At 45.4% G+C, this 14,300-nt stretch overlaps 1 protein-coding gene across 1 annotated transcript; it reads left to right on the top strand.

The window, feature by feature from the left end:
* Window positions 1–2,801: 2,801 nt before the first annotated feature.
* LOC125481865 (serine/threonine-protein kinase ULK1-like) lies at window positions 2,802–12,196 on the top strand (the record flags this gene model as incomplete). Its single annotated transcript, XM_048593793.1, has 5 exons — window positions 2,802–2,834; window positions 3,583–3,619; window positions 5,417–5,590; window positions 8,242–8,315; window positions 11,981–12,196. Coding segments are annotated over 5 exons (534 nt in total), but the record flags the coding sequence as incomplete, so codon positions are not given.
* Between the last annotated feature and the right edge of the window lie 2,104 nt (window positions 12,197–14,300).

The following is a 14,300-nucleotide window of genomic DNA, read 5'->3' on the forward strand; positions in this document are numbered from 1 at the left end:
ACCCCTCCCTATCTCTGTAACCCCCTCCAGCCCCCTACACCCCTCCCTATCTCTATAACCTCCTCCAGCCCCTACTCCCCTCCCTATCACTGTAACCTTCTGCAGCACCTACAATCCTCAGGTGTATTGGCACTTCTGAAGTGATGTGTTGTGTGTCCTGATTTTGATTGCTCCTCCAAAAGTGGTCATACTTCAGCTGCCTGGGACCTACTTCCTGGAATTGCCTCCCAACACCTCTCTGCCTCTGTTCTTTTTTCAGATGCCCTTAAAAACCTACATCTTTGACCAAGGTTTTGGTCACATCATCCTCTCGTATGGCTCAGTGTCAAACCTTAGTTAGATAATAACTCTACGTAATGACTTGTGTCTCTGGTACACGAAAGATGCTATTTTAACGTAGTTTGTTAATACAAGCCCAATTATGCAATTGCATCCTCTCTAATAACCATCTTGTGATTAATAACAGCTAGTCTAGAGAGTACAGAGTGGCCTTCCTTTATGCAGTGTCTAGTCTGGGCTGTGTACATATTTAGATAAGCTAGCAAAAACAAAGTTGCTGGAAAAGATCAGCAGGTCTGGCAGCATCTGTGAAGGGAAGAAACAGAGTTAACATTTCGGGTCCGGGGACACTTCCTCAGAACTTTAGATAGGCTAATACTGCTAGCATTTATTTTAAATGGCACTGCCTATGAGTGGCTCTATCTAATTCATCCTGTGCTAGTTTGCCTTCATGTCAAACTTTAAGTTGACTTAAATTGGTCGGGGCAAGACATGGTTTGGTTGCTGAGAAAGGTGGCAACGGGGAAGCGTGTACAGTACCCTGTCCTTATCGTTATTTCACCAGACATTGTGCTGTGATAGTCAGCATTGTGTAGACTAGAGCACATCCAGTAAACCACGCTGACAAACTACATCCGGGGTCTATGATACCACCCCTGCAGCTGGAAGAATTAATTTTAATCAGAAGTGGTTTATAGGCTCTGCAGGTACTAATTCCCCACACGTGTAGCAACCAGCAGTGAGCAGTAACAAAGTGTGTCAATTATTCACACCTTTTTAAAGCTTTTCCTCTTATCATGTTACTACCAAACCCGCAGAAAGGTGAAAGTTCACGTGCGTGTCTTGAGATCATGTAATCCAACAATGGCATCTGTTTTTCATATTTACTGATCAACAATTCAGTCAACCTGCATCTGGCAGCCAATTAATGTTGCTGTAAAGACCGGAAGATAATAAGATGAAGGAGCAGAAATCGGACATTTGGCCCATCGAGTCCTTTGCTCCCATAAGGTTAGGGTTTCAGTGCAATCAAGGGTGATCTGATGATCCTCCACTCCACTTTCGTGTTTTTTCTCCAGAAGCCCCAATTCCCTTCCTGAATAAAAATCTGTCTATCTCAGCCTTGAATATAGTTAATGACCCAGCCTCGACAGCCCTCTGCGAGGATAGATTCTACAGATTTATTCCCTTCTGGGCGAAGAAATTCCTCCTCATCTCTGTCTTAAATGTGCAACCCCTTACTCTGAGATTATACCCTCTGGTCCTAGACTCTTTATGTTTCTGTTTCTAGCCTGTCAACCCCCCCTAATAAACTTGTGTTTCAATAAGGTCACCTCTCATTCTTTTTAAGTTCCGATAATTAACAGGCCAAACCAATTCAACCTGTCCTGTGAAGAAAATTCCTGAGGACCCTTTCTCTAGACGGTTGGGGGAAGGGATTTGGTCATCGGTGGCCCTGCCACATTCCCCTCCATCACCAAATGTCACCCATTCGGTGGGAGGTTCTTCAATCCACTATGTTGTGTCTGTGCTGTCTCTTTCTGAATGAGCCCTATGACTGAATGTCATTCTCCCATCTCCTTTTCATAACCCTGCACATCCTTCTTTTCGAGTCTGTCACAGGATCACCACAGACAGGTAACCCCCAACCTACTCACCCTCCTCTTGTAAGACAGTCCCTCCAAATCTGGGATCAATTCAGTGAACCTTCTCTGGAATGCCTTCAAAGTTACCTTTATCTTTCCCCATAGGGAAGGAAATCTGCCACCCTTACCCCGTTTGGCCGACATGTGACTCCACGCCTGCAGCAATGTGGTTGACTCTCAGCTGCCCTCTGAAATAGCTAAGTAAGCTGCTTAGTTGCATTCACCCTCTCAAGTATAATTAGGGATGGGCAGCAAATGTTGAATTTACGCATTGACCTTGTCTCAAGTTAATTGAACCAAAGTATGGCAGACAGGTGGCTAATGGTAGAAGTTGGTTGATAACCCAATCTAAGTCCCTCCCTCCAGCAGAGGAGTGTTCAAAAGTGGAGGCAAACAAGTTAGACAATTTAAACCTTTATTTGACCATAAAGTGACCATGATGTAGCGCAAGGACTTTTAATGAATGACATTTTGTTTTCCTACACACAAAGTGCTCAAAGTGATGAGAAAGAGAGAGAGGAACTTGAGAGGCTAAAGCAGGAAAGTGGATGTGAGGAATGTTGGATCAGTTACAATCCTATAGAATGGCAGAACAGGCTCAAGGGGCTGAATGGCCTCCTCCTGTCCTTGTCTCTTATGGTGTTACGGCCTTAATCCAAGGCACCAGCCTAATGGTCAGAATGTGTCACTACATTGTGACAGTGGACTTAACCATAATGTATAATAAATATAGACATAGCAGTTCACAATGGGAAATATGCAAACCATTTAAAAATCTCAGCAAGAAAGGCTTGCGGACCAGAGGTCAGCATCCTGTGCACAAATATATTGTATGAAAATGTTGTTATTTCTAATCAACATCTTTCCATTTTACAGGAGATGGCAAATTCTGTCTATCTGGTGATGGAGGTGAGTTATGTAGGGGGTCCTGGCTACTTTGGGGGATAAATGTCATGAATTATTGCTCCAAGGCTAACGTCTGCCTAGCCTAGGTGCCTTGTTGTGTGTTTAGAATCATAGAATCCCTAAGGTGTGGAACAAGATCATTTGGCCCATTGAGTCTGCACCGACCCTCTGAAAAGCATCCCACCCAGACTCACTCCCCTAGCCTATCCTTGTAACCCTGCATTCCCCATGGCTAATCCACCCTAACCTGCACATCTCTGGACTGTGGGAGGAAACCAGAGCACCCGGAGGAAACCCACACAGACACGGGGAGAATGTGTAAACTCCACACAGACAGTTGCCCAAGGCTGGGTTTGAACCTGGGTCCCTGGCACTACGAGGTAGCAGTGCTAACCGCTGTGCTAACCGCTGAGCCACCGTGCCATCCCAAACAGCAGCATTCAAGAACAGACACTCCTTGGGTCCATGGCAATGAGGGAGGTGGGGTAGGGAGCTGGGGAGTGCATGGACTTCTCCCGAATATCCATGACACATTCCGTAACCCTCAGCCTCAGTAATGTCACCAGACACTGCTTTACTGTTAAATGTGATTTCGGGTTCTGAGCGAACAGTGCCTCTCAGCAGCTGAGATACTGATTACCCACTGGGTCTGCTCCAAGCACTCCACTTTCACATGATGCTGATAAACAATGTTAGATTGGGATAACCACAGAATAGTACGATTGAACCTATGTGTTTTTGTCTTTTCCAGTACTGTAATGGTGGCGACCTTGCTGACTACCTCCATTGTAAGTCTACAATAAAGGTCACTTCACTAGAGTGACAGGAAATGATCATGGCTGTACAGATGGTTACATCTGGCTGTATTTGCTCAGGACAGTGGATTCGAGTTCACCGTGAGGTTGACTGATCGCCTTAGGAATAGGACAAAACAGAACAAAGACTTTTCCTGCCATCCTGCTGTCTCAAATCACTTTAACAGCCAATGAAGTACTTCTGGACTTGCTGTTGTAATGTAGGAAATGAGCACAGCAAGCTCCCATAGACAGCAAAAGTGGGCTGTGCAGGGGGTGGTGTTCCCATGTGCCTGCTACCCTCGTCCTTCTGGATGGTAGAGGCTCAAATCATGGATTGAAATGAGACAGCAAACCACAAGTTTCCCTCCAAGCCCCTCACCATTCTGACTTGGAAATACACCGCTGTTCTTTCAGTGTTGCAGGGTCAGAATCCTGGAATTCACCCCCTAAGGGCATTGTGTTATCCCTGCACCCCAACGACTGCGGTAGTTCGAGAGGGCAACTCATCGGCACCTTCTCAGGCATAATTAGGGACGGCTGATAAATGCTGGCCAGCCTGAGCATCTGACCCAAACACTACTGTCTCTTCAATCACATCTACACTTTGCAACTTGCAGTAAGGCACTGCATAGTGATCCAACTGATCCTTCCTCTCCCTCTGAATCTAACTGAAATCTCAGCTCACACCAAACACGAGTTTTCAAATTCATACTAGATCCTATTTTAAGGACCGTGTAAAAGACATTAATTCACTGGATTTCTTGTCTGTCCCTGGCTGCCTTCTTGAATCATTTCCTGTTGGTAGACCCGCAATGCACTGAAGGAGGTAATTCCAGGATTTTGACCCAGTGATGCTGAAGGAACAGCGATATATTTCCAAGTCAGGATGGTGAATGGCTTGGAAGGGAACTTGCAGGGAGTGGCAGTCACATGTATTTGCTGTCCTTCAAGATAGATGTGTTCAGGGGTTTGGAACATGCTGTTGAAGGAAAGAAATTTATGCAGCACATCTTGTAGAGGACACGCTGCTGCTACTGAGCGTCGGTGGTGGAGGGAGTGGATGTTTGTGGATGTAGTGCCAATCAAGCGGGGGCTGCTTTGTCCTGGATGGTGTCAAGCTTCTTGAATGTTGTTGGAGCTGCCCTCATCCAGGCAAGTGGGGAGTATTCCATCATACTCCTGACTTGTGCTTTGTAAATGGTGGACAGGCTTTGGGGAGTCAGGAGGTGAGTTACTCATCACACCATTCCCAGAGTCTGACTTGTTACCACGGTATTTATATGGCTGGTCCAGTTGAGTTGCTGGTCAGAGGTGATATCCAGGGCTTTGGTAATGGGGGATTCAGCCATGGGAATGCTATTGAGTGTCTAATGGTTAAACTCTCTCCTAGAGACCATTGCCTTGCACCTGTACATAGTAAATGTTACTTGTCTCTGATAAAAATTGAAGAATCGCTTTGTGCGTTAGGACATTTAAGGTGGTGGCAGGAGATTAATGCAGAGAAAATGCTCTGTGCTGGGGTGTGTGAGGAGTCTGCTTTAGAGTTTGGTGATTACAAGTTGCTATTTTAGCCTAAAGCAACTTTAAATGCCCTAGTTGCAAAGGGGATGGTTGGTACAGACATGCTAATAGGATTAGAGGGTGTGATGTGGAAGCTGAGCACAGTACAATCCCAGAGCACAATGCAGTCTATCCCAGTGATTCATTTCAGCTGCTGTGAATTGATGAGCGTGTTTCCCCACTGGCATGGACACAGCTTAAGTGCCTGACATTGTGTTTCCTTTCCAGCGAAGGGGACCCTCAGTGAGGACACCATCCGACTGTTCCTGCAGCAGATAGCTGGTGCCATGAAGATGTTGCACAGCAAGGGGGTCATCCATCGTGACCTGAAGCCCCAGAACATCCTGCTATCTTGCACGGGAGGCCGTAAATCCAATCCCAACAATATCCGGATCAAGATAGGTGAGAGTCCCACGCGGTCATGTTCACCTCCACAGGCATCTCATGGTGCGGGTCAGCAGTGATCTGCAACTTGCTACGCTCCCTACAGTTCGAGATTGCAAGGACAAAACCCAAGTACAGCCCAAGTGAACTCACAATTCACCAACTGTCTCTTTGGCATATTTTACATTTTGCTGAAATCCCGCGCACTATAAGTCAGTATTTTGATGCTCAGTTTCTAAGTCTGAGCCCTCCCTGCCCATATCTAACTTGCACCAAATTCCATTCACTCACTGTATCAGTGAGGTCTGGCTCAGAGGCAACTCAATCCTACAATTCCCATCCACGTTTTCCACTCCCTCCGTGGCCTGTCACCTCGTTTCCCCCCCCTCCCCCATTTCTGTTACCTCCCACAACCCTTTGAGATCTCCGCAGTTCTCTAAGCCTGGCCTCTTGCGTACTTGATTTTTATCCTCCCAGCTATCAGCGACCGTGCCTTCAGCTGCCTGAGCTCTAGCACTCTCTCCTGGAGCCTCTCTACCTTCCCTTCTCCAAGAGTGTCCTCCTGGATCCTCTCATATCTCCAGAGGGGCCAGAATATTGACACTGCAGTGAAACGTTTTGTGGCATTTTTACTAAGTTAACGGCGCTACAGAAATGCAAACTGACCTTCTTTCCCAGCTTGTCTGAAATCTGTCTGTGAATGTTGTTACTTCCCTTGCCATATTGAATGTTGATTGAAAGAAGAATGCTTAGAATATGAAGAGTATTGATGGAAGGCTGCATTTCTGTGTGTGACGATATAAACAGAAGACGACTTGTAAATAATCAGAACCAACCAGTTTTGGGGCAGATTCAATTAAAGCTGTGAGTTTCGCTTCAGCCAATGAGAAATTTTGCTTCTTTTCGGAACGAGAAGCCAGTTTTCTGCCTGAAACTTAGAAGTTGCCAAGAAATGGAAGTGTGATAGCTTCCACTCCTGCTCTTAGTATTTTCCTTGGCATGGTTACTCAATCAAGTGGTTCTTTCTGCTGGAGAGAACCTTGCTGTCCTTCTCTGACACTGTGTTCCTCAAGATTAGGAACCCCTGCTCTTTGAGGAAAAGCAAATTAATCCAGCACATTGATGAGAGTTTTAACATCATCTCATTTCCTTCCTCGCCACTTCACACATCTCCCCTCACCCAACTGAGCTTTTCACCCCTCTGACTGCCTGATGCTGGAGGGGTTACAGTCAATGTATCAGTTACCCCCATCCTCCACACTGTTTGTTGCTCACCCCCTCGATCATGCCTTCTCTCTGAACAGAACTCTCCCAGTGATATCACTGAAGACACAGACAGGTTGCTGAAGCTGTTTGTCTTCCATTCATCAGAGCAAAAGCAAAACTGCCAAATTTCACAGGGAGCACCAATTTATACGAGGGGAGAGAAAGGCTGCAGATTGCTTTGATAAGTCAATATTAATTGGCTGAAATACTGCAATGGTGGCATCAGCAGGAAAATATAGATTCCAGGGCAGGACTCTCTCCCTGGACTGTGTCACCAACTGCAGGACTCTCTCCTCAGACTGTGTGTCACTGAATATTGGATACTCTTCCATCTGCTTCACCATCTGTCATTGTGGGGTTATGAACCCACACTCTCTATATTCTTCGTCCAGCGACATAAACCACTGTGCCACCATTAACCTCCCTATGCACTCAGTTTATTTTCTTTTGGATGTGGTATCGCAAACAACGGAACCAGCTTTTTCCCATCGCCAGGTCACCTGTGGTCATTTTCATTTATTAACCACCTACAATAAATCCCCCGTGTTTTTCAATCGTGCAAACCCCATTAAGGGCAATGCCGACTATCAAAGGGGAGGGAGAGGTCAGGAGGGGGCTAAATCAAACCCCACCCAGTTCATCAATAAAAGATTAACCCCAATCCCTGCTTACCTACCTGCTCCATAACACTGGGGGCAGTTAGCTGGACGGTAGGTTTGCCATGCAGTGTGATGCCAATAGAAGAGGGTTCAATTCCCATGCCACTTCCCCTTTTCAAGGTGTGATGACCCTCAGGTTAAACCACCACCAGTCATCTCTCTGACTCTGAGAGAGCAGTCGCATGGCCTGGTAGGATTATGGTCCCTTTGCCTTCAATACTAACCCTACATACGTGGCATAGTGGTAATGTCTGTACTTCTGGACTAGGTGTCCCGGGTTCTGTCTCTCTCTTGCACACGCACACACACACGCGCGCACACACACATGCGCGCACACACACACAAACATACTCCCACCTGATCAGAAGTCCTCCTGTCCTCCCCAATACTTGAGAAGTGGAATCCCCCCCAGTGAAAAGGAAGAGGAGAGCCAGTTTTTTAATGCCACGGCGATTTTGCAACTTGTTTTTTTCTCATTCTCACAACTTTGCGCATGAGGTGAAACGTCACACGACTCCAGAGCAGTCCAAAGGATTTGCTGGTGATCACTTCATGATGATAACAATTAATCCAAATGACTTTACCATTCGCTTCCAATTGAAAGAAATTATTGCCTTGATAACACTGTTTTCTAAACATACAGCTTTGTATTACTTGGTTGATAGACTGTTGCAATGTTTGAATTGCAAACACAATGCAGGCTTGCTTTGGCAATAATACTCACTCCTTACACCCCCCTCACAGCTGACTTTGGCTTCGCTCGCTATTTACAGACCAACATGTTAGCAGCAACGTTGTGTGGATCCCCCATGTATATGGTGAGTACCGTCCTGAGGGATTTCTCAGTTGGTTTGTTCTTGATGTTTGGTCGTCGAGTAATTAATTTGCTGGTCTTGTCATCCAGAGAATGTGCCTTTCAATCTCACCACAACAGTTTGAGATTTTTAGTTTCAAAGCATGGGAAGATATTGAAAGAAAAGTTTTAGCCAAAAGAACTAAAAGCAGAAGTTGCTGGAGAAACTCAGCAGGTCTGGCAGCATCTGTGGAGGGAAAGCAGAGATAATGTTTTGGTCCAGTGACTCACTTAACAAAGTCTTTACATCCATAGAAAGAGAAATAGAATTAATGTTTGTTAAGTGAGTCACTGGACTGGAAATATTGACTGTGCTTTCTCTCTGCAGATGCTGCCAGATCTGTTGAGTTTCTCCAGCGTTTTCAGAATCTGCAGGATTTTGCTTTGATTACAGCTAAAAGAGAAACAAGTTAAAGAAATTTGTTAGCTTTCCCGAACATTCACTGATGGCCCATGAGATAGAAAGACTTTCATTTACATGCTGCCGCAAAGTAGTTTGCAAACATTTGAATTGCTTTTTGATGTGCTGTCATTGTTGTAATGTAAGAAGTGCAGCACTCAGTTTACACACAGTGAGATCCCATGTGATCATTGGATAAATAAACGCAGATTTCCCAGATACAGAGACAACAAGGTGCAGAGCTGGATGAACACAGCAGGCCAAGCAGCATCATAGGAGCAGGAAGGCTGACGTTTCGGGCCTACACTTGGTTTAAAGGGAAGGTGGCTCAGCGATATCTCCTAATGGCAACCAGGCATCATCAATAAATTCTGGCCTTGCCAGCAATGCCCACATCCCTGGTATGAATTGTAAATAAACAGTAATTGGGCTGGGGCTACTGAGTGTGGAACACCTTGATGGCACTGAAAACACAGGAATGGCTGAAATAATAATACCTCATCCTGTTCCCACCTACTAGTCTGATCAGTGAGTTATCAGTGCCATGTCTTGGGAAGTTTGGGAAAACACAGCCTGTAGATTTTATTTTATTATTCCTTCATGGGTTGAGGACATCACTGGCTAGGCCCAGCATTTCTTGCCCACCTCGGTTTAGAATTCCTCGGAGCTGCCTTCTCTACATCTCCCATCCCAGGGGAGTGTGTCTGTTTGATTGTTGTCCCATGTACTGAGTTACAGTGAAAAGTGTTGTTTGGCAGATCGTATCATACATAGTGCATCTTTGTGTGTCATGTGTATCAGCATTTAGTCAATAAGACAATCAGAGAAAGGAACAGAGGAGGCCATTCAGCCACCTGAACCTGCTCCACCATTCAATAGGATCATGACTGGTAGAAGGGAAGCAGGCCATTCAGCCCATCAGGTCTGCACTGACCCTCTGAACAGCATCCTAGCCTGCACATCTTTGGACTGTAGGAGGAAACCGGAGCACCTGGAGGAAACCCACACAGACACAAGGAGAACATGCAAACTCCACTTTCAGTCGCCCAAGGGTAGGATCAATCCCTGGCACTGTGAGGCAGCAGTGCTAACCCCTGAGCCACAACTTGACCTGATGTGGCACTTCTCAGTATCTATGCCATGATATGCATTGTTGTAAAAACCCAACTGGGTCGCTAATGACCTTCAGGGAAGGAAATCTGCTGTCTTTACCCAGTCTGGCCTACATGTGACTCCAGGCCCACGGTGTAATGTGGTTGACTCTTAACTGCCCTATGGAATGACCCTGGCAAGCCACTCACTTGAAGGGTAATTAGAGATAGGCTACAAACACTGGCCTTGCCAGAGATGTCCACGTCCTGGAACAGAATGAAGGGGTAAAGAAGTGAGAATACATTGTTGTGACACAGTTAGTGAAAAACAAACATCAACATTTCTGATGCAACTCTGTCATTGCAGACACAATGAAAACTGTCCAGGAAGCAAATAGTTTAATCTTCTACTCAAGTTGTGAATCATGGAGGAGTGTGCTCTGGCTGATGTAACTCTTCCTCAGATACTGTAACAGGTCATTATGAATCATTAGGAAAACATCAGCTGGCCTTGTTTACCAGTTTAAACACACAAACCACTGATTAGACAACAAAACTGTGCGGGGGCAGTGGATCAGTGAGGTGTACATCTGTGAGGGCCCTGCTCTCCCTCGTGCGTTCAGTCTGTAAGCATACGCATTTCGCCTGCGCCTATCGTGACCTCCTCCCAAGGTGCTTTACTTCAAACAAAATAATTTTAATTTTCTTTGGTTGCCGTGACTGTTGTAGAAAATGCAGCAGCTGACTTTCAGAAAGAAAGACCCATAACCAGCAACGTGAGACATTTTGGATTTCCGTTACCCGATTGTGCATTTCCGATTTTTGGTCTACACTGGCCCAGCTCTGGATGTAAAATAATGCCCTCGCACTCCTGATTGGTTCACCCTGGATATTTTCCAACTAACCTGTTCAGAGGTGTTATGACATAATTCCAGAGTAGGTGAGGCTTGCATATGGGCCTCCCTGTCCAGAGATAGGGACACTGCCACTGCGCCACAACAGCCTCCTCTATCCACCTGAGCAAATCTTTCTAAATGTTTAAACAAGCTGAATCAATTACCTTATGATCTGTAGCTACATCCCCATCAACTGCAGTGGTTCAAGAAGGCAGCTCACCACCACTTTCTCAAGGGGGCAACTAGGGACGGACAATAAATGCTGGACCAGCTAGTGATGCCCATGTCCCAGGAATGAATCTTTGTCAAAACACAATCATCCCATCACTTCCTAAATTCAAGGGAATACACTCCAAATTTGCCTAACCCACTAATTTGACACTTTTTGAAGCTTGTGTAATCTCTTGGTGGTATTGAGCTTCATTCCCTCCAGGACTCAAAGGCCATAGATACTGGACACTGTTTGACTTCTCACAACTTACAGTCGACAGATTTTTGTTGGAGAAGAGTAAAGAGGGTGAACAAAGTTGAGATGACTGACCATCAAAATGAACGGCAGTGCAGGCTCAAAGGGGCCAAATGGCCTGCTCCCGCTGCAGTTGGTCCTTTCAATGCCGTAACTAGGCTCCCATTTATTCCACTTCTCTTCCATCCACCCCATTTCTGTGTCCACAACTAAGCAATTTTTCTGAAGAAATCGGGATTACCAGTGTGTTTTTGGTGAAGTCACAATTCTAACTTTCAACTATTCAATCCGGAGATGAGGGGGTTTGTTTTATGAAGAGAGATTGAGCAGTTTAGGCCCATACTCACTAGAGTTTAGAAAGACGAGAGGAGATCTAATTGAGGCGAAAAAGATGCTAAAGAATATTGACAAAGTAGGTGTAGAGAGTACGTTTCCTCGTGTGGGACAATCTGGAACGAGAGATTATAGCTTTAGGATAAGGAGAGGCAGATCTAAAACAGAGATGGGGACAAATTAATTCTCTGAAAGGGTCATGAATCTGTAGAATTCATTACCCCAGAGTGCAAGTGAAATGAAGGAGGAGATACACAGGTTTTTAATTGGTAATGGTTTGAAGGGTTATAGGGAATGGGAAAGAAAGTGGAGTTGAGGCCTAGATGAGATCAATCATAATTGTATTAAATGTTGGAGCAGGCTCGAGGGGCTGAATGGCCTACTCCTGCTCCTAGTTCTTACATTTTTCATGATCTTAACTCTTGTCTGGCCTTTGGTCACCAGGCCCCAGAAGTCATCATGTCCCAACATTACGATGCTAAGGCAGACCTGTGGAGTATTGGAACCATTGTATACCAGTGCCTGACTGGCAAAGCCCCTTTCCAGGTAAGCTCTCCTCCCGCTCCTCACCACCACCTTTGTTTTGTTGGACACATGGGGCTGGGCTCAAGTTGCCAACTCTCCTGGATTGCCCTGGAGTGTCTAAAAATCAAACGTTAATCCAAGGGGTGTTGCTACACAGGGAGAAAATCTGAAAGGCACATTAAAAATATATCCTTCCAAAAAGATTCTTTGAACACTTTTTGCTTTGAAATTCTGAAAATACTGCGGGGGCACTAACACTGTTTGTTGAACAGTCAAGCATCATCCAATCAGGTAACAATAAGGCCATTGACTTCCTAATTGGTTGGGAAGGTGAAGATGGACAGGTTGGAGAACTAGTTGGATTTGTGAGGCCAGGGCAGTTAGAGACAGAAGGTAATGTGATGACCATCTCCAGGAATATGTTGAACAAGAGTTTGGCAACACTATGGCTGACACTTCAACTGCAAAACCTCCAAAGATGCTTAAAGTATTCACCTGCCTTTTCTATTTCTGAGTGATCAAAGGTTCCCTGAGGCAATGCAATGGATTGTAGAAATACAAGTTCTTAAATAATCAGTGACAGGTACATTTCCTGGACTACGGGAGAAAGAAAATCTTGCATTTATGTAGCGCCTTAAGTAGCCTTGTGATGTCCTAGAGTACTTTACATTCAAAGAAGTACTTTTTGACTTGTGGCTACCATGGAAAGCAGCTTCTAATTTGTTGTGGTCTTATTTAGATGATTAGAATTTTTTTTGAACAACAGAGGGAGGAAGTAAGAGAAAGAATCTGTGAACTGCCCACTGATGGCTGACTTGGAGACAGTAAGGACCGCAGATGCTGGAAGCTAGACTCAATAAATGTGGAGCTGGAGGAGCACAGCAGGTCAGATAGCATCTGGGGATCAGAGAAGTCAACGTCTCCTCTATTTCGGGGAGACCAAACACAGACTCAGGGACCGGTTTGGGGAGCATCTGTGCTCTGCACACATCAACTAACCTGACCTTCCAGTTGCCATCCACTTTAACTCACCCTCCCACTCCCCTGGTGACATGTCCATCCTTGGCCTCCTCCACTGTAACAGTGAGGCCAAACGTAAACTGGAGGAACTACTAAGGTTTTGGAGGAACTACACCTGATACTTCACTTTGGGAGCTTATAGCCCAATGGCCTCAATATTGACTTCACCAGCTTCAAAATCTCTCTTCCCCCAACCTGTCCATCATCTGACTCACCTGTCCACTCCACCCTTCCCATTAACCAGCCACAATAACCCTCTACCTGCATTCACCTATCTCCATCTCATCTACCCTCCCTCCAGCCCCACCCCCTCCCTCTTTACTTCTGGGTTTCCCCCCCACCCCGGTCCTGACAAAGGGTTTCAGCCCGAAATGTTGACTTTCCTGCTCCACTGATCACTGTGTGTGCTGTTCACTGATATTGCCCATTCCAGCGCCTTTGCTATTACTACTCATTATTCTAACAATGTGAGAGGGGGGCAGGAGTAGGGGTTTTTTTGGCGAAGTTAAGAGCTATGCAGTTAGCTGCTGACTGTGTCACTGAGAGAGGAAGTAAATTTAATTGGTCTTGTTTACAATGAGTTTGCTGAAACTTGTTTAGGTTCTCTCTCTAGGCAAAGAGAGTGGTATGACTCAGTTTGAATAGGCCAGCCCTGTGACTTAAAAATATTTTGAAAGCAGCAAACTGTAACGCTTTTCCTTCAGTCAGGGCTCCTGCATTTAATATTCATTTTATTCATTTAATAAAATGCCACTTGCGTCAAACAGAGTGAGAACCGTTAAGAGACTCTCAAAGCCGAAAGATGGTGAGGCGCCACGTCAGAAAGAAAAAAATCTCATACCCACTAATCATCAGAAAGATCATGGGTTCAAGTCCCACCTGTGCAGAAATCCTAGGGAATACTGAGGGAGTGTTGCCCCAGGTGAGATGTTAAACTGAGGCCACACCTTCCCTTTGGGGTGCATATGATATAGACTGTGTCGTTGGGGTGAATATTGTAAAGGCTGTGTCGTTTTATTTTTCTGCATTTTCAATTGTGAACTGAAATGAGAAAAGAACTGCTTTAAAACAAAGGATTGCTGCATGCTTTGAGAGAAGAAACCTGACAGTGTAAGCACTCCTTATACAGCTGCTTGTTCGAGCTGTGGTTAAAGTGTGGTTTGCAGACAAACTGGAGTCAAGGGGTTGGATGCAGATGGAACCTTAGTTGGTACAATTA

The sequence above is a fragment of the Rhincodon typus genome, unplaced genomic scaffold, assembly GCF_021869965.1.
Source record: "Rhincodon typus isolate 14 unplaced genomic scaffold, sRhiTyp1.1 hic_rhity00003957, whole genome shotgun sequence".
Classification (NCBI taxonomy): domain Eukaryota; kingdom Metazoa; phylum Chordata; class Chondrichthyes; order Orectolobiformes; family Rhincodontidae; genus Rhincodon; species Rhincodon typus.